The sequence below is a fragment of the Rissa tridactyla genome, chromosome 2, assembly GCF_028500815.1.
Source record: "Rissa tridactyla isolate bRisTri1 chromosome 2, bRisTri1.patW.cur.20221130, whole genome shotgun sequence".
NCBI lineage: Eukaryota > Metazoa > Chordata > Aves > Charadriiformes > Laridae > Rissa > Rissa tridactyla.
The window spans coordinates 79,231,166-79,251,393 of NC_071467.1; the positions used below are offsets into that span (position 1 = coordinate 79,231,166).

At 40.3% G+C, this 20,228-nt stretch overlaps 1 protein-coding gene across 3 annotated transcripts in view; it reads right to left on the reverse strand.

Moving 5' to 3' along the window:
* The window catches only part of CTNND2 (catenin delta 2), a 679,731-nt gene that overhangs the window by 319,988 nt on the left and 339,515 nt on the right, over nucleotides 1-20,228 (reverse strand). For all 3 annotated transcript variants that reach the window (XM_054191357.1, XM_054191355.1, XM_054191356.1), the window contains 2 exons: nucleotides 4,505-4,539; nucleotides 3,943-4,059 (listed from right to left, as the gene is read on the reverse strand). In XM_054191357.1, the coding sequence (XP_054047332.1) occupies nucleotides 3,943-4,059; nucleotides 4,505-4,539 (152 nt within the window). The remainder of the gene's footprint in view (nucleotides 1-3,942; nucleotides 4,060-4,504; nucleotides 4,540-20,228) is intronic.

Here is a 20,228-nt window from a genome sequence, read left to right on the forward strand (position 1 = left end):
CAGTTGCGACAGAAGAAAGAGACGGGCAACAGCGCAGGAGTTCCCCTCAGATGCATATAACCTTCTCCCAGGGTCAGCGCAACCACAGAAAACTTGTATGAGAGCACGCAGCAGCTACGAATCTGCCCGTCTTTGTCTGATAATAATTACTTTAAAAACAGTCATTGCTCTGCTTGCATTTCCCCAAATTAATAAAAGCTTTATTTTTTTTTAATTTGCTGATTCACACTCAGTAAAGATAATTAGCGAGCATCTCTATTAGCAATACAGAACCCCTCCTGTGTAAGCCACTTTCATGTGACTTGTCCCATTAGCCTTTGTTCATGGCTTTTATTTGCTACTAAAGGAATAGCACATGTGAAGTGATGTTTGGGATTTAGAGTATTATACCAGCCGCCTGCTATGTGACGACTTTTTAAAACTAATTCTGAGAAAATCAGAGTGCGTGAAACAAAATTGTAAAGATTCTGACTGCAGACACAATAATCCTCTACAAAGGCAGAGCTACCAATAGATTTACTCGTTAGACCAGACACACACAGTTCAGAAAAAGAAGCTGTGGTCACGTCCCTGGGCAGGCTTTCATATGATGATTTAAAAAATCTGCCTCAACTAGACTAGAACTGCCATGGCAGGCTGGAAATGCTCTCCTCAGAGTCAGCCTTGTTACTTAAAATACAGCTATGCAGCCAAACTGCAGAAGTAAACATAACTAGAATTGTAAAGTTAAGAGCTCAAAAGTTAGGAAATGGCAGACTAAGTTGTCTTTTCTGAATCATTGCTCTTCCCCTCCTTCCTTGTCTTAGGGACAGTGCACACAATGCAAAACTATTCAGTGTTTTGTAGTTGCCTCATTTTTTATCGCATGACCTCCGGTCTTCATTGAAAAATGTCCAATACAAAGAAAAAAAAATAGCACCCTGGTGGATTATTCTCTGACACTCAACGTTTACTTCAAATACATCACAAATGATGATTTTTAGAATACCTGTAAAGTGAGACATTTATATAGATCTCATTTCCTATTTGGAGACTGAAGGAATTAAGATCAAAAGTTTCTACGAAATACAAATGTTGTGTGTGAGAGACTCCAGAGTGAGTTGTAAACTTTCTTTTACATCACACTTCATATATTAGAGACTGTGCTTCCACGGTGTCCAGTTACAGTTGTTTGTTCTCCGCACACCTGCGAACTAACTGGGAACACCTAAAACTAAGTATCAGTAGAGGATACCTTGAATGATTTCACAACTATAGCATCAGAACGTCAGGACATAAAGGAGGGATAAAATTAAATTTTAAATGCAAAGCTGAACTGTCAAATATGAGATTTTTGTTTTCACATAGCACGTGTGTTCTACTCAATGCTTAGAGAAGTCAGAAGCGTTCCAGATGAAATCTGCCTTCAGTAAGCTCTGCAATCTGGGCCTTAGCTTTGGGGTAAATGAGGCATGGACAGAAAATGTACAAAAAAGAGCATCATAATAATTGTTTTATAATGCAGTCGTAAGAAATTCAAATTATGTTGTACAGATGGCCTTGACTTTGGTACTTTTGACTTTGCAAACACAGTAACATTTTAACTGTCTGATGCGTTTGTGACATTTTATTCTAGATTGATAAAAGACCCCAAAAAGAAAATCCAGTATATGACATCCTAATTGCCTTTATGAGTGATTAGCAGAGCTGCAACTGTTAGCTTTGGCATATATATCTGATCCTTAATTAAAGTTGTAAGTGGCAAATAGTAATCTAGTTTCATTATGAGGTGGGCCTGGAGCAAAGGCGTATGGGGCACAGTGACAAAAGGCTTCACAAATATTTCCTGACAATGAAGAAGAGCTTGCAGCTCTGTGGGGAAGCCTGCTCCCTTGTGAGCAGACGGACCCGCTTGTTCTCTCCAAACCTGTGTTTCTTAGGGACAGCTACTGTCCTGTCCATAACTCTATCACTATTTCCCTTCTCGAATGTCATTCCCATCACCCTGTTGTTCCCTCTCTTTGCACCTAACTCCTGATCCCATGAACAAACCATCCAACCAAGTGAATTCAGTTTTCAACTTTCTGACTGGACCTCCTGCTTCAACAAATCTCAGTTCCTCCTCTGCTGGTCCCCCACACAACCCATCCCTATTGCTCCTCTTCTCCATCACTGGTTTTCATTTGCCCACGTTCCTTATTCTCCTTCCCATTTACCTACATTCCTATTTGTATCTAATCTTTTTGCAATACTCCCCAGAAATTTGATTTAGTACTAGTTTTCTTCACATACCCAGTCTTCTCTTCATCTACCGTCTTCATCTTTCACTAACATTTTTTCTTAGTTTCCATCTCTTCAGCCAGTTTCTGCCAGTTTCCCATCCAAGCTAGCCCCTCCTTGCCCCCAGTCTCCTCTATTGCCATCTACACAGCTTCGTTTTTCTATCAAATCACATTTTGAAGGCAATCCTTATCATGCTGGTCATTTAATCTGTTTCTCCTCACTCCCAAATGAAGAAAAAACAGGGCAAATTATAAGGGCTTACATTGGTTCATCATGTTTTCTCAATTTTATTCAGACCAAGCAACACCTTAACAAAAATGTTAGTGACATTGTTGGCCCAGAAATCTTGTGCATACGAAAAGTGAAAAATTTTCCACTGTCCCAGGATATTCAGCTGTGAATCTCAATACTACAGATCTTGTTTGAAAATAATGAAAAATGTTCTGACAAATCAACATTCTACATCCGATTTGCAATGCCTTCCTTTCGTCACCTGATGACCACATTTCAGGTGATGACTTGTCATTGCTGGAGACGCTTTGCAGAAGGCGGCCATCACATCCATTAGCCTTTCCAGTTGAAGGGAAGGTCATCCCCTTTGGTTTCCAGAAGTTGAATTTGGGCAGCCACCTCAAAAGACATGACTCAGCGAGAGGGTACTGGGCAGTGGGGGATTGAAATAGACAAAAATGGCTCAACTGAGCAGAGGGAAGGAGATGTAAAGGAATACCTGAGAAAACTGAAAAGCCAAGGTAAGCGTCAGGAGCTGCAGCAGGAGTGAGGTGAAAGTGGGTATATATTGTGGCAGATGGGAACAGAGTATCAGATAGGAGACTGAGGAAAAGGAAAGGAAAATAAGGAATTAACCTGCTTTTTCAATATCTAGTGCTACCTCTGACAACAGACCTGTTAACCTGTTGGAAAACTTTGTCTCACTGTGACTCATGAGCACAAGCGTTTGTAGACATCTGCTCTACAAATACGTTGAATGGCATGTCCCTTGTTCACTTTTGATGTTGTTTAGCCTTGATTCACTTCCCCAACAGCTGGTCCTAGCAGAGGATCTACCCACTCACTGCACAATTCTGCAAACAGAATGGCTGATAAATGACCAGTGAGCCAACCTTTGAGAAAAGACTTCAGCTTTCTTGCTACAGCTGCCATTCTCTGCATCATCTTTAAAAAGTTCCCCTAACAATTTCTGCCTGTCTATCCATTTAAAAATTTTAGCCTTAAGGAGTATCGACGACCTGGCCAAGTGGTTACGAAAAGACATCAGAGTTACTCACAGCCCTACACTACGTTTCACTGCATTATTTTTGCATACTGAAAAAGTGCTGTTTAGAAGTTACTTTTGCAGTGGTGATGCTGAAGTCTTGTGGCATGACCTTATAGTACAGTACAGCAATACTGCAATTACAAAATATTTTTTCTTAAAATGTATTCCACGTTTGACTTTTTTCCCACAAACTAGCAGTGAGATTTTCTTCTTTACAAACAAAACCAAAAGTTAACGTGCAAAGGCAAGGAGGCAATTTGCCTGCTCACAACTACATTGTCTTCTGCCAATACCAGAAAATAATCAAGAAAAACACTATAAGATATGCATGCATTCAGTTTTAAAGCATGAAATGTTACAAATATGTCTGGGTTGCAGAAAACACATTTCTAGCAACTTACTTTCACTGGCTGAATAGTCCTGTGGATCGAGTATCCCTGATTCCTGCAGTGATCTAATACAGGAGTCCACCAGCTCCAGACCAGTGGTGAGCTCATCTTCTATATCCTTCTGACCATCTGTAATAAAATTAACAACATAAAAACGTAAAAGAAAGGCAAAAGGTATAACCACTTACATGTGACTAAGCTTTCACAGCTGATGAAGGAAGGGAGAACACACCAAGATCACATATTCAGAGGAGGCTGGCCATATTGAAAATTATTCCGTCCTCTGAAAGCGTGGCCTTGGATTAATAAAAGCAAAATGAGAAAGTTTAGGTCTAATCTTAAAACGTTTAACAATGCCCCCTCTCAAAACTCTATGTTAGTCTTGGTGTTCTTTTTGCCAACCCTAACAACTAATGCCAAATTTTGCCAGGTTTTAAGTAGCTTTTTCACATACTAGCAACAACAAACAAAATAATGCATAAATAAAAATTGTTTCCCCCTCCATCTTCTTTAGGAAATATGATCATTCTGTGAGAGAATATATGTAATACGTATATGTAGATAAGTGCATTACCTTGTGTTTGCCAGTGAAATTGTTCTTCTGTTGAACTGCAAAAGAAAAAAAAAGGGGGCTTAATTTTTTATTAAATGATTCAGCAGCGTGCCATCAATATCCAGATCTAAATCTATTCTGAAGGAATATTTTTTTTAAAATGACTGACTTGAACAGCCTTCATTCAGCAGGGAGGATGCATCTTCTTAATTAATTTAAAACATACATATAGAAACTGTCCTCTTAGTCTTGATATATGAATTACACCATTTCAACACCAAAATGTTAACATTTTGCAACTTTTCTGGATCCTCTTATTAGTCTGATTTTCCATTTTTATTGAGAAAGTTATAAATTGTTTTCTCAGGTGAATAGTTACATGTGATTTCTAAAAGAAATTCGGAGTATGATTCCTGGTTCTACTGATCATTATGTGCATTTTTATATTATTCAAATGTGCAGCTAAGTTAATTCAATTGGCCTACACAAGAGAGTAAATTTAGATGTGTTTGTGCTTCCATGTACATGCACTTAAGCAGTGGAAGGTCTTAATTTTAAGATAATAAGCAGGCACACTAGAGGATGGGCTAGGTAGTCTTTTTTCTATAAAATGAACGATAAATTCAAACGAACGATAAAATGAATGATATATTCAATTAGGCAATGAGTACACTTTCCTCCAAGGCATCATCTGTTTATGCTTCAATATAGGTCTTTCTCACATGCCAAGAATACAGAAAGGATTGAAGTTTGTATTGGGTCTGGCTGAGGTGGAGTTAATATTCCCCAAGGCAGCCCTCACAGTGCTGGGATTTGTATTGGTACCTGGAAAGGTGTTGATAACACACCAGTGTGTTGGCTGCTGCTGAGCTGTGCTCCCACAGCGTCAAGGCTGTCTCTCCAACATCTCCCCACCACCACTGTGGTGTATGGGCAGGATCTTGGGAGGGGACATAGCCAGGACAGCTGACCCAAAATGACCATAGGGATATTCCATACCATATAACGTCTGCTCAGCAATAAAAGCTAAGAGAAAGGAGCAGGGCGGGGGGGGGGGGGGCATTTTTTATTACGACATTTGTCTTCCAGAGCAACCACTACATGTACTGAAGCCCTGCTTCCTGGGAAGGGGCTGGACATCACCTGCTAATGGGAGGCTGGGAGGCAGACAATAAATCTTTCATTTTCCCTGGCTTCTGTGTGTAGTCTTTGCTTTTGCTTTATTAAACTGCCTTTATGCTGACCCAGGAGGCTTTTTTCCCCATCTTATTTCCCCCCGCCCTGTCTTGCTGAGAAGGGGAGTGATAGAGCGGCTTGGTGGGCACCTGGCATCCAGTCAAGGTCAACCCACCACAGTCCTTCTTGGCACCCAATGTAGGGCATAAGGATTTCGAGACAATGATAGTAACTGGGAGAGGTAATGGGCAAAATATGGACTGAACATAGCAAGAAAGTGACAAGTGGAATGATCGTGGGGAATTCCTGTTGTCACTGCAGCAAAGGGACAAAGGGGAGATTGTGCGTAAATTGTCCACTTCCATTCGGTGTTGTGATGATGTTATTTTGATTTTGTCAAAATCTTTTTTGTGGATGTGAATTAAGTTTGTGAAGATTGTGTGATGAATGTGGATTTTTATGATAATTCTTAAATATGTGATTCACAGAGGTGAGGGGTGGAATGTATTGGGTTTGCGTGTCAAGGTTTTGGTAGCAGGGGGCTACGAGTGTGGCTTCTGTGAGAAACTGACAGAAGCTTCACCCATGTTTAATACAGCCAATGCCAGCAGGCTCCAAGACTGACCTGCCACTGGCCAAGGCTGAGCCCATCAACGACAGTGGTAGAGCATCTGAGATAATGTATTTGAGAAGGGGGGGGGAAAACAACTGAGCAACAGCAGCCAAAGAGAGGAGTGACAATATGGGAGAGAAACAACTCTGCAGACACCAAGGTCAGTGAAGAAGGAGGAGGGGGAGAAGGTGCTCCAGGTGCCTGAGCAGAGATTCCCCTGCAGCCCGTGGTAAAGACCATGGTGAGGCAGGCTGTCCCCCTGCAGCCCATGGAGGTCCACAGCGGAGCAGATATCCGTCTGCAGCCTGTAGAGGACCCATGCTGGAGCAGGTGGATGCCCGAAGGGGGCTGTGACCCCGTGGGAAGCCCACGCTGGAGGAGGCTCCCAGCAGGACCTGTGGAGAGAGGAGCCCACACTGGAGCAGGTTTGCTGGCAGGACTTGGGACCCCGTGGGGGACCCACACTGGAGCAGTCTGTTCCTAAAGGACTGCATCCCGTGGAAGGACCCATGTTGGAAGAGTTAGTGAAGAGTTGCAGATCGTGGGAAGGACTCACGGTGGAGAAGTTCATGGAGAACTGTCTCCTGTGAGAGGGACCCCACGCAGGAGCAGGGGAGGAGTGTGAGGAGTTCTCCCCCTGAGGAGGGAGGAAGGAGCAGCAGAGACAAGGTGTGATGAACTGACCACAACCCCCATTCCCCGTCCCCCTGCGCCGCTCGGGGAGAGGAGGTAGAGAAATGGGGAGTGAAGTTGAGCCCGGGAAGAAGGGAGGGGTGAGGGGAAGGTGTTTTAAGATTTAATTTTTATTTTCTCATTATCCTCCTGTGATTTGATTGGTAATAAATTAAATTAATTTTTCCGAGTCAAGTCTGTTTTGCCCATGACAGTAATTGGTGAGTGATCTCCCTGTCCTTATCTCGACCCGTGAGCCTTTCATTGTATTTTCTCTCCCCTCTCCATCTGAGTAGGGCAGTGACAGAGTGGCTTTAGTGGGCACCTGGCAATATGTGAGTATAGCTCCTACTATCTATGTTCTGAATAAGAATAATGAAAATGAAATTAAATGCTTCTTTTTGGAGGTTTCTTTTTACAGGAAAAGAACTTGGGTTAATTATTTATCAGATTTAATAGTATTAAAGAAAGGATAATTGCCTAATTTAAATAAGTAGCTCTAAAAGGACAACTTTTACTTTCTAGCTGGCATCAAAAGTGTTAACCTGACAAATTCAAATCTATACGTGATCATCAATTTCCAAATAGCTACCATCTGTGGTTTATATTGACTCACTGTAGTGAGATTTCATGGATTAGGAAACTAGCCCTTTGATGAGACACTCAAGTAAAATGCTTGCATTCAAGCCTACTGAAGTTAATAATATTTAAGATAAACATAGCAAGAATCCTCTGGTAAATAATAATGGCAAAAAGCTAAACTGGAAGAAATTACTTTAATTGAAATTACCTTTTCGTATGGAGCCCTATTGGGTGCTGACTAGGGACAGTGTCTCTTTTTGAAATATTACTTCTTCCAATTTGAAAATCCTTTTGCCTGATTTTGAAAATCACTAAAACAACTGCAGCTTCAGCTGACACGCTGGGACTTGAGAGCAACATTCCTTTCTGGCATTAGGGTCATCCATAATAAGCAATATATTACTTTCCACTATACAGTCCCTCTTCCAGTATCCAGATTTCTATGTGATAGATACCACCTCAAAAGACAGAAAAAGTTTTAAAAAATTCAGTATCTCGGGTGGCATTCTTGCTGGCAGAATGAATTACTGAATGCTGCTGGCAAGAACACAGCGAAGACTGTGCCACCTCATCCAAATCCGGGAGAAAAGAAAATCAAGTTTGTGCATAAAGAGTGAATTACCATTTCCAGGAATTCCAGGTTAGCCTTTTTAAGCAGTAAAACTGTATGAAATGTAGAAGTTCATTATTGGCATTGCACAGATAGTATTAAATGAATCACTAGTGGCTGATTAGTAGTGATTCCTAATATCACTAGTCTGACTTCCACAGAAACATTTTAACATTTTGCCTTACGAAATCTTAGATGGGAAGGTCTAAAAAAAGGATTGCAATAATTTTATACCATAGTTTGGCTTTTCCAGTTGTACCAGGCTTCTCCTCACAACTACTGTAAGGGTCTTTTAATAAATACTGTAACTTTTATAGTCAAGGTAACAGAATGACCATCAAAATTCTTAACTTGATGCCACCTCCTTATTCAACAGATGGAACAGGCTGCCCAGGGAAGTGGTTGAGTTACCGTCCCTAGAGCTATTGAAAGCACATGTAGGTGTGGCACTTGGGGACATGGTTTAGTGGTGGACTTGGCAGTTTAGGTTAATGGTTGGACTCGATGATCTTAAGGGTCTTTTCCAACCTAAATGATTCTGTTTCTGTGATTCTATATTAAAAATACGTTTGCTCTTACAAGGGTATCAATAAACCGATGCCTCAGTCTTGCAGGCAAACACGTAAAGGATTTCCCTAGGAAAATCTTATTAGAATTTGACATATTTTAAATTTAGATACCCTGCTTTTTCTTTTTTTTTTTCATCTTAAACATTTTTTTTAAAAATGAGCTTTTCCTGTTCTTGGCCTGACAAGGATTCCTGACTGAAGCAACCAGACGTGTCTGTGCAGGGAGCCTTTATGCTGTCACACAAGTATGCCAAATCTGCTTGAGTGAACAAAAGTACTTTTTTTTTTTTTGTGCGTTTCTTTTAGGTGTTTTCCAGCTTCACAAGAGATCAGTCCAACTGACTGTGCACTCACATCAAATACATCAAAAGACAAAAAAAGAAATTAACAGAAGTATTCCCCCTAATTAATTTTTCAGCATGTTCAGCAAAATAAAGCTTTCTGCTTTAGAGTTTTTCTAAAGAAAAGGTTTTAAATTCATTATAAACCACTTTTTTGCAAACTCCTATACCTCATTATATGTTTGCAAACTCTACCAACTTTGACTGAGGAAGCTGAGGAATAAAATACTTTATTGAGAAGTTCTGAACTATGGAAACCTGTATGAAACTTAAGAGTTTGAGGAGGGAGATTTTAACCAGAATTACATTAGTATAGCGTTAGAAGATAGTAGCATAAAATGTTGAGCTGAGAACTCAGGCAGGTATAATTGTTATTCCCGTAGTCGAAACCCAGAAGAATAATAATGATTTATTTGCCATGTTCTTCTCTCATTATTGGTAGTCATTGCATCCTGTATCTACTTCAAATACTCTAGTACAAATAAGACAACTGTTCCACTTAATTCTATTCGAGTGATATAAAGAATCCTGTGTCACCATTCAACTATCCAAAACTTTGATTCTTCTATACTTATATTGTCTTTGGAAAATAGGATTTATTGAAGAAAAATCCCAGGGAAGCAGAATAATTCAAGAATTGAGAAGATAATGCTAAAAAACAAGCAAACAAACAAACAAAACCCCCAACCAAACAAAAAAAAATAACAGATATTGTCATATGCTTATTTCTGGATGTTCATCTTGAAGCTAATGGTGAGGCCACAGCTGGAGTATTGTGTCCAGTTTTGGGCACCTCAATAAGAGAGAGATATCGAGGTGCTGGAGCGAGTGCAGAGGAGGGCAATGAAGCTGGTGAAGGGCCTGGAGAATAAATCTTATGAGGAGTGATTGAAGGAGCTGGGACTGTTTAGTTTGAGGAAGAGGAGGCTGAGGGGAGCCCTCATCACTCTCTACAACTACTTGAAAGGACACTGTAGAGAGGTTGGTGCTGGTCTCTTTTCACAGGTAATTAGTAACAGAATAAGAGGGAATGGCGTCAAGCTGCAACAGGGTAGGTTTAGACTGGACGTTAGGAAAAAATTCTTCACCGAAAGAGTGGTCACACACTGGAATAGGCTGCCCAGGGAGGTGGTGGAGTTACCATCCCTGGATGTGTTTAAGAGTCGTTTAGATGTGGTGTTGGGGGATGTGGTGTAGGGGAGAACTTTGTAGAGTGGGGTTGAGGGTTGGACTCAATGATCCCAAGGGTCTTTTCCAACCTGAATGATTCTATGATTCTATGATTACCTTCTGCAAGGATGCATGACACTGTGCCTAAAACTACCTTCAATAACCACCTGTGCAAGGAAATATTCCAGTGAAAATTGGTTTTCCTCCCTAGGCAAGAATGAGTGAAGTAAATATCCACAGAGTGGTCATCTTGATTCCCGCTGAACTCATGTGTTCTCACTTCTGCAGGCATATAATAAAAGCACCGAAATAGCAACAAACCTTTTACGTGTGACCTTGCACACTAGGAGGACGAAAGGCAAATAAGCATGGCGTGCGTGCTGCAGGGAGCTCGTTTTGGGGAACAGCACATGAGTAGAGCACTCAGGGAGCTCTACCTGTCTCTGCACAGCATGCAAATATCAGAAGCACAAAGCATTGTGAAAATGCCAAGTTTCTGTGGTCAGCAAAGGATGTCCAACTATTACCGGCAATCTATATTTACATCCCTTTTTTTTATCCCTTTTCAGGCATGGATAGAAAAATCCCAGTCTGAGCTACAGTATGTCTATAAACACGCAGCAAATCGTGCCTTCATTATTTTTTCCTGTACCTCAAGTAAAGCTAAACAGGAAGTGGGTGTCCTCTTCAAGACAAACTTGATAGGGATAGGAACCCAGCATGACAAGAGGGCTCTGTGGAGACGACCAAACTGTCCCAGAATAGCCAGCACCAGCAGAACGAGCTGAGTTATGTATGACCATCAAACACGTCTCCCCACAATTTATGAGCACCAAAAGCAGTTTTGGTGGCAGTTTTTGGAGTGAACACTCAAAGTGACACCAAAACACTGCTTTCCTGGACTGTGCTCACTAGCCATGTTTCTGTAAAAGTAACCAGAAGCCTCACGGGAGGTAACCCAGACGTGGGGAAGACTTTTGAGCACTCTAGCAGAAGAAAAACTGCCCGAGACATCCTCAGACATCACTGCCATAGGGCCTGTGGAAACACCCAAGGATTTGCTTTCAAAGCAGGTGCCGGGGAGCAGCAAGGGCACCTTGGACTCACCTAACCTCCTAGAAGTTGTGAGTGTCCTCGTGGACTTGGTAGCAGGGACAACGGTGGGGCAAAAGCAACTTAGATCAAACTCCCACCCCAACACACACATTTTGAGTGCCACCTGGTCACAGCGGTACTTGCAGCATCGCTTGGGGTTAGTTTTAGACATTACATGGGCTAATGTCAGACCTGACTCCCTTTAGATGAATGCCTCTTGATAGCTTCTAACCACCCACTGCACACTTCTTCCAGCATACCTCCATCCAGGTATTTATTACGCAGCCTGCAGAAATTCATTTTTCTTACCCTGTGCACCAGTATTTATCAGTGCACATGCACATCAGGCCATATGGTTTGGTTATTCAAGTCTTGTCCCTTACAGCTCTTCAGAAGGACACCATAGCAAAGAAACTCAGTTCTTGCTGGGAAGGGGTGCAGGTCTTCTTTCAGTCACTTCTTTCAGTCACACCTCTTCAATTTCTCACAGAGCCTGCACACAGGCTGCCAGGGCAAACCCACACTTTTTTATTCCTTTCATTATCCAAGAAGTGTCTGTGTGCCTCTTCTTTGTGTGCAGTCATTCAGTTTACAGTTGTCACTCATTTTTGGAGAAAGCGCTATAGCTATCTGCTACACAAAAGTACCTCTTTTTGTTGTTTTCTAAAACAATTCATGAAATTATATCCAACACTATTATACAGCAGCTATGAAATCATTTTTACAAGGAGCTGTATCAGCACATGATCTTTCCAATTATTTCTGCAATGGAGCCACACAAACATTGCTGTGTATAATTACAGGCAGACACTGTCTCACTGATTTTTCAATTGCTGTTCTGCTTGTGGAAGGTGGAAGAAAAAAGATTCAGAAGCATTTCGCAAAAAGCAAGGAGGTTGAGAAACTAATATTCCATCTAAAGCAAAGGAGAAGCAGATTTTAAATCAGCAGTACACTTCAGGTTATCTGCAAAACAGTAAATAAACTTCGGTATCAACTATCTGGAAAATAATAAAAGACCTAAGAATAAGTTTTACATTAAATAAATCTGTGAAAAATTACCAACCCATCAGGAAATTACCATAGAAAAGATCAACCCCCAAGTGCAAATTTTTTTTGTTGCCCAAGTTAAAATTACGTTAAAATCTCTGACTTCAGTCGTCACCTCTATAGATGTGACACGGTAACCTCTGTCAAATATTTAATTGTGCTCTATTAGTCAGCTGTATTATCCACTTGGCTGCCATATCAACAAGTCCTTTTGATGTTCCAACAAACCTAATCCAATCCCCTACAATGATCCTGGAAACAACACGCCCCACAAATCCACCACATATTTTACTGATGGCTGCTCTTTTGTACCCTGTCAATTTCAAACTGGCTTTTAAAATTATTGAAAACAACTTCTTAGCTGTAGATGCCAGAAAACCATTCAGGTAGTTAATTCCCATCTTTATTAGAAAGGCCTTGCTACAAGCTCCTACAGAGAAAGAAAATTTTCTATTTTTTTTCACAGACAAATTATTGTTATTCCCTAGGTTTTACAAAATCAATACCAGAACTTTGTGGCTGTGCTATGAACATTTTGTACTTCTTTCCAATGATGCGTGGAAATATTCACAGCCAAATGTTCAAAAAGGCCCCAAGATCAATGCTTTCCTCCGCATTTAGCACTCGCAGAAATTTGCAGACATAATTTTCCTTTAAAAGCAACTTTTTAACTGCTCCAGTCCTATTTATATTCACTTTTCCTGTACTGATTGTGCTTAATAATGACTGTTCTGTTTCTTCTTATTTAAATGTGACTTAAAGTTCAATGTGCTACACAGCTAAGAGCACTATGTAAGCACCAAGCGTGCACAGAAGGCCAGCAGCAGCACTCTTGCATTCCACGCAGCGCGCTGCTGGGGCGCTTGCAAAGGCTGCTAGTTACCAGAGAGAGCGTAATACGCTCTATTTCCCTGTAGTTTTTGACCATCGCTCCTGAAATGGTCAACAAGAGTATCAATTCTAGTAATTTTATTTTTTTTACTTGTAAGTTGCTGAATTCTTTTCACACATACCGACCCCCCCCAGAAAACACTTAATGAAGTTTTGATTGAACGTAGCCACCTAGAAACAAAACACTTGCTACTTAGCTTGCAACACCAGCCAGCTTCCTTTGGTTTCAATGCTGCAGATAGTTACAGCGAAGACAGAGAATCCTTTCACGGCGGAAGCCTGTGAAGCTCTACTATTCCAAGAAAAAAGAATTTGCAGGGCAACACATGCAAATACTTGTTATATTTTATTTAACGTTACACTTGGAAGCAATGACAGCATTAGGGAGACACTTATGTGACTGCCCTATTCTCACCCTTCCCTTGGCGTCCATTTCTGCCGCCATGTATTCCAGACAGGATACTGGGATAGATAGACCCTAACTCTGAATCAATAAAATCATTCTTATGTTCTTATTTAGAGAAGCTAAAATCAAATCAAATTACTTCATCGTGCAATTTCCCTTTATTAATTAATTAACAGAAAGGATGATGGTTTTCAAAGAGAAGGAATTGGCTCAGGGCTGGATTCCTGCTAAGGTAATAATGTTAGTTCTTCCTGTTTGCTTCAAACCTATTCCTATTTGAGAAAGGAGCTCACTTCCAAAACTGAACTACCTCAACAAGAGCACATTTAAAATTTTACCGCGTCTCCACAGCATATCAGTTTAGATGGTAGTGTACAATTGTATTTCTTCAGCCCCAGTGGTGTTATCTGGATCTGATCCAAACCAAACAAGTATCTAAAATAATATTGAGGAAGGACTAAAGTGCTCAAGAAATAAATCAGAAATTGCGAATTAGAGAAATGAAACAGTGGAGAGGTAGAATCATCTCTGCCTTGAGGCAAACGAGCAGTTTGGTGCCTAAATCACCACGCAGCCTATCAGTACCTGTAAAACTACATTCTTCAAGCATGCCTAACAGACAGCATCACACACAAAATATGGTAATGGTTGCCACGCTCAAAAAAAAAAGCCCAAACAAAACAATACCCTGCAAGATAAAATGAGGTCTAGTTTCTTCTTTCCCATATCTCTCTTACCGCAATAGTTAGCTATTAAACGCACTTGTGCACATTCACCTGTGCAAAATCAAACCAATATCTAAGTTGAATGTAACCACCAGACTATTCTCTGTTTCCTATCAATCCTCAGGCCTGTGTAGAAAAAACCACAGTATTTTAGTTCAGGAATTCCGTTGTAAAAGACACCAGCACAGCTGCCCTCTCTTTGCACCAAGTTTTGCAAGACGGCTTCAGAGAAAGCGAGCAAGACCATAATACCCACGAGAGGGAAGAGAGTTTCCCAGTGGAGCAGAAAAAGGTACTGAAGATCCAGATGTGAGACTGGATTTCGTGTACCTTAAAGATCCTGCCCAACATTTTGATGTTAAATAAGAAACATTCAGTGAACTGAGTCTGATCCTTATCTGAGGCACATAGTTCCCTGTGCACTGCATGAGCATTATAGGAACTCAACCCAAACCACGGATGCACGGGGACAGTCACCTGAAAATGAGCACTGCAACACACTTTTTCAGTACCTTTTTGGATCTGGACTTTGGTACCAGAAAGTTCATTTCGAAAGAAATACGGTGCAATATATATACAATCCCTTTAAGGAAATCCACTTCTGTACAGGAGGAAACGGCAATATTTCCTCCTGGGGTAGCTAACTGCTAGAACGTAAAATCCCACTAGTAACATGAAGCTCCTCATCTTCTCATTACAGACAAACTGCACATGGATACCCCTTTTGCACAAGACTTAATTGTTAACATGCAGGTTAAGAGCTTCATGCTGACCACTGTTTTAGGTGAATTATTTTAAGTATGACCACGCTTTTATATGACTATTTCAGCTACTATATTTGTTCTGTGTTGTCCTTGATAACTACTAAGAAAGTGATTTTCTCTAGGTTTTGAGGGATGATTCATTGCGAGTTCAGCTTTTCCTTAGGGAAATGATGCAGGCAGGAGCCAGACGGCCTCTACCTTGAAGAAAGTGCATTCCACCCAGAAAACTCCCAACACACACACACAGGTAGTCTGTCACTGTGTGAAATCACACATCGCAGCCCTTCCCAGTTCCTCTCCCCTGCAACCTCTTCACATTAGCTTCACTCAGCTCTTTCCAAGAAACCGACCCCTTCAGGGCTCTTCCCCTTCACCTCTTTCCATGTAAACAACTCTCTCCTCTCCTTTCCATTCCCTCTCCCCTCCCACAGAACAAAGCGCAGAGGCAGGATGTTTCTTCTCTTGCTTAGCTGATCACTTTGCTATTCTCTTTCCCATAGATTATGCCCATTATTAGCTGCTTAGGCCAGGAGCAAACTCCTGCTGCGCCAACACAGTGGTGGGGAGTCCCCTGTAACCAACAAAGAATATTCTTAATGGTAATATACGGTCTGAATTTTGACATTGAACCGCCTGCAAGGTAGTAACCTCTACCTTACACGTTATCTTTTATTTCTGTATCCTCCACCAGATACACGGACATGAAACACTGTCATGAAACAGACGATTCTGCAGGGAGCAGGAAAGATTTTGTTGATCCTCTTTAAGGGAAGATTAAGTAAACAATTTGAGGTGTACATTAAAGAAGACAAGTTTAATACATGTGTTGAACAAATTATTTTTTGTTGAGATGAAAGAGGAATAATCATAGAATAATTTATGTTGGAATGATCTCTGGGCAACATTTGGTCCAGTCCCCACTTCAAAGCTCCAAAGTACTGTCCTGGACATAACGTTGTACCACAGCGTGCAGGAGACTCCCTTCAGTATTCTGCTGTTCAGAATTTGTTTAGTTATTTCTCATTTTTTAAGAGAGAAAATAAAAACTGATAAAAGATAAAGTTAGAAGAGTTTGGTGAGTTCAGATGAGACAACTGAAGTCTGAGAAGGGAGCACAACTGGCTTTTATAACGTAGCAAGGCTAAATGACAGGAGAAAAATAAATAATCAGAGGAAGCATACAGGTGGGACAAGAACAAACAGGTTCAAACTGGTCATTGAAATTTTTGCTGGAAATTTAAAAAAGGTACTAAAATGTCATGGGAGCAGCCATCCCCATCCAATTTGAGTTGAGGTGGCAAAACCATACTTGCTTTCACAAGTCTGTTTGATAAGTTTATTAGAAAGAGCTGACGTTAGTTTCAGCTTTGAGGAACTGTACTACATCCCACGATGGTGCCTCCAGTTCTGTACTTGAGCTAATCTTACTTAATCTGTGATGCTGGCAACTTGGGGATTGTTACATGAAGCACCATATGCACAACTGCATAAATTAATACCTCATACCACCTGAAACAGTGAGCAATGGAGAAACTCAGTCGTTCCAGAAGCAGGCAGTATCAAGAACCACGTATGCAAGAAATGATGAGTCTCAAATTTACATTTTGTTGTAGTTTCAATTGGGACAGAGCCAATTTTTTCGTTAGCAGCTGGTATAGTGCTACGTTTTGGATTTGGGATGAGAAATACTTTTGATAGCGCACTGGTGGTTTTAGTTGTTGCTAAGCTCTCAAGGCCTTTTCTGCTCCTCATACCACCCCACCAGCGAGTAGGCTGGGGGTGCACAAGAAGGTGGGAGGGGACACAGCCGGGACAGCTGACCCCAACTGACCAAAGGGATATTCCATGCCATATGGCATCATGCCCAGTAGATAAAGCTGGGGGAAGAAGAAGGAAATGAGGGATGTTTGGAGTGATGGCGTTTGTCTTCCCAAGTAACTGTTATGAGTGATGGAGCCCTGCTTTCCTGTACGTGGCTGCACACCTGCCTGCCCATGGGAAGCAGTGAATGAATTCCTTGTTTTGCTTTGCTTGTGTGCATGGCTTTTGCTCTACTATTAAATTGTCTTTATCTCAACCCACAAGTTTTCTCAGTTTTACTCTTCCGATTTTCGCCCCCATCCAAACTGGGGGGAGTGAGCGAGCGGTCGCGTGGTTCTAGTTGCCAGCTGGGGTTAAACCATGACGTATTTCAACGGATGAACGTAAAGGCAGCAGAGAACTACTTTCTAACCTAAAATGTTGGATTAATGTAAAGGTAATTTGGTCTATTAGGTGGGTGATAAGCAGCAGGATCAACCCCTGAACTATTGCTACTGATTTATGATTTTAACTATGGGAGTGAAAATTCTTATTTGTAAACTGTCTGTTTGTATACAGAGTTGACAAATTATCCAAGTAACTAAAATGGCACATGGTAATAACAGCTATTTAGCTATATGGATAACCTTTAATCACAGATTCATTACTGAAAATGACTAAAATTATATTAATGCAAGGTGACAAAAAATAAATGTAACCTTCAGACAGATTTGGAGCTTTGCTCTAAGAACACAGTGTTTTTATTCTGGCTTTTTCCACCACTAAGACTCAGAGAAGAAAACAAGGATCAGTTCCCTAAGAAAATAATATTTGTTCCATTATCATTGCCTACCAGTGACTAAAGAAATACAACACAGGAGACACTATGCATGTAAAACCAGGCTCGTAAGTCAGACATTTGGTAAAGACAGATGTAAGAAACAAATTATAATTCTATTTCTAAAAATAGTATGTGGCATTAAAGAGAATATTCCTAAAGAGTATTTTTGTAGAAGCTTAAAGAAACGTATCTTCCAGATACCATACCAGTAATACCAAGCACAGTAATATTTTGAATTATCTTTATTCCTAGCAGAATATTACAATATTAAATGTTGTGAAAGTTACTTGACAACAAAAACAATCCTTTCAAATTTTGTTTTGTTAACAAAAGGATGAAACCACCTTTCTACTTAAATATACCCTACATCCAGAACATGAAGTTTCACGAGGTAGTTAAATATTGAATCTTTTCCTCTTGGTTTAGGTACATAATCTACACATTTCAATACTGCGTTAAAACTTTGCAAGAGAACTTTGGCAATGGGATTTCCTGGTCCTGTGTGCATTGATTTGTACTTTATGGTCTGCCAGCCAGGTGAACCACGAAGGGCTACACTAATAGTAAGAGTTAGACTGAAAATCAGATTAAATCAAAAGACAAGTGCTCAGTCGATTTTAGAAGTTCTACTCATGACTTCTTTCTTCTGCTTGGCTTTTCCATAACCTCTCTATTGCTCACTGTCTGCGTATCAAAACAAGTACCAAATTCCTTGTCTGCACCTATTACCATGCAGCTGATTTTGCTACAGCTGAACGGAAGATTTGTTTCCTAAGCCTTGTTGTACTTTGTCTCTCTCACTCCTGTTTTGGGCAATCCCACTGATATTTATGAAAAACAAAAGTATGCCCCTGAATTTCTATATTATTATTCCTTTAGGTTGACAAAAGACCATCTTTCTCCCCACAAACTGGGGAGACCAAAGTGGAGAGTAAATTGGACCAGTAGTGAAAGCTACTTGTTACTTAATTGGTGCAAAATTTTCTGACGCAAATCTGTCCCTAATATACTAGAGAAGTGACTTCACAAATATTACAAGTTCTCACGTTGCGTTCAAAAAAAACACAGGAGGCATAGCTATATGCTTTTATCAGTTGTAAAAATTTAAGTGACCAGTTACTGTACCACTTACGGTAGCACTGAGGTCATATCTCAGACCTCTCAATAATTCAACCGCTCAGATGGCTTACTTGCTAAAATCAAATTCCACCTACTGCAGTCCTCAAAGCATTTCAAATTAGAAAAGTTGTAACACTTTAAAGTGTTAAGATAAGGCAGTGAACTTCATTCTACTCAAGGGGCCATCTAGTACTTTCTGGAAAGTCTGTATAATTATGCAGAAAAATGTTGAACTGTATTAGGTTAAATAAAAGCACTAATTTTCTCTGCTGACTCTGCTGAAAAAGCGACAAGGGAAATGAAACACAGATCTCAAGTAACTAGCTGAGCTTTACGTTGGCAGATACAATTTTTTTTTAGCCCTTTGTTTTGGTGAAAAGGTTCCTGAACCATATGAAAATTAAGTTCTTGGCCACCTATGCAAATCCCTCTCTAGGACGCCTCAGCATCACTTGTTCAAAACCATTCATTAAAATTCCTTCTCCCCTATGGCTGGTAGATACAGAATCCTTCAGTTTTCACTATGGTTCATGCCACTAAGTAATATTGTTCCCTCCGATGCCCATCCTAATCACATGTTCTATGATCACAAATATTACATATACATAAAATAAGTTACCAGCTTTGCATTTATTTTAGCTTTCTTTTCTCTGATTATACTAAATGAAATTTTGAAGGGTTCTCAACTGAGTTTTCCCATCATTTTGCTAACTCTGCAAATTCTTTCTGTTTAAATATCTTAATCTAGGTTTAAAAGCTGCTTGTAAAATTGAGACTATTATATTACTTGTTCAGTGCATCTCGGAAATAGTCCAATCAAAAAGCTAAATCTGTTTTCACTAGCAAAACAGAGCTAACATGAAAAGAGTGGAGACTGATTTTTTTTTTTCTCTCTGAATATGAACCACATAAAATCTGTTCTGGACTTGACAAAATTAATTTTTCACAGTATAGAAATGCTAAGGCTCACAGTTGAAAACAAGAAAGCAATGTGTCTGTGGCCATTTTGAGGAAGAGCGCTATTTGCCAGTTAGCTTAAGGACAGTCAGCGTTGAAAGCAGAGACAGACTTTTACTCCCAATCATGTAGTTTGAACCCCTGCTCAAAGCAGGGTCAACTAGCACTGGTTGGGAAGTATTACCAGTCTTCTATTCTTAAAAATTGTGTCCAGATCTTAATGTTTTTCTATTTTAAAGAATATAAAGAGTAAGGAAAAAGTCTACAAAGAAAACATGAAAACACCCGCTGATAAAGAACATTTTAAGAATCTCTAATGGTCAAGCAAATTCAACATTGTAGAAGTGTAACAAAATATAGTTCA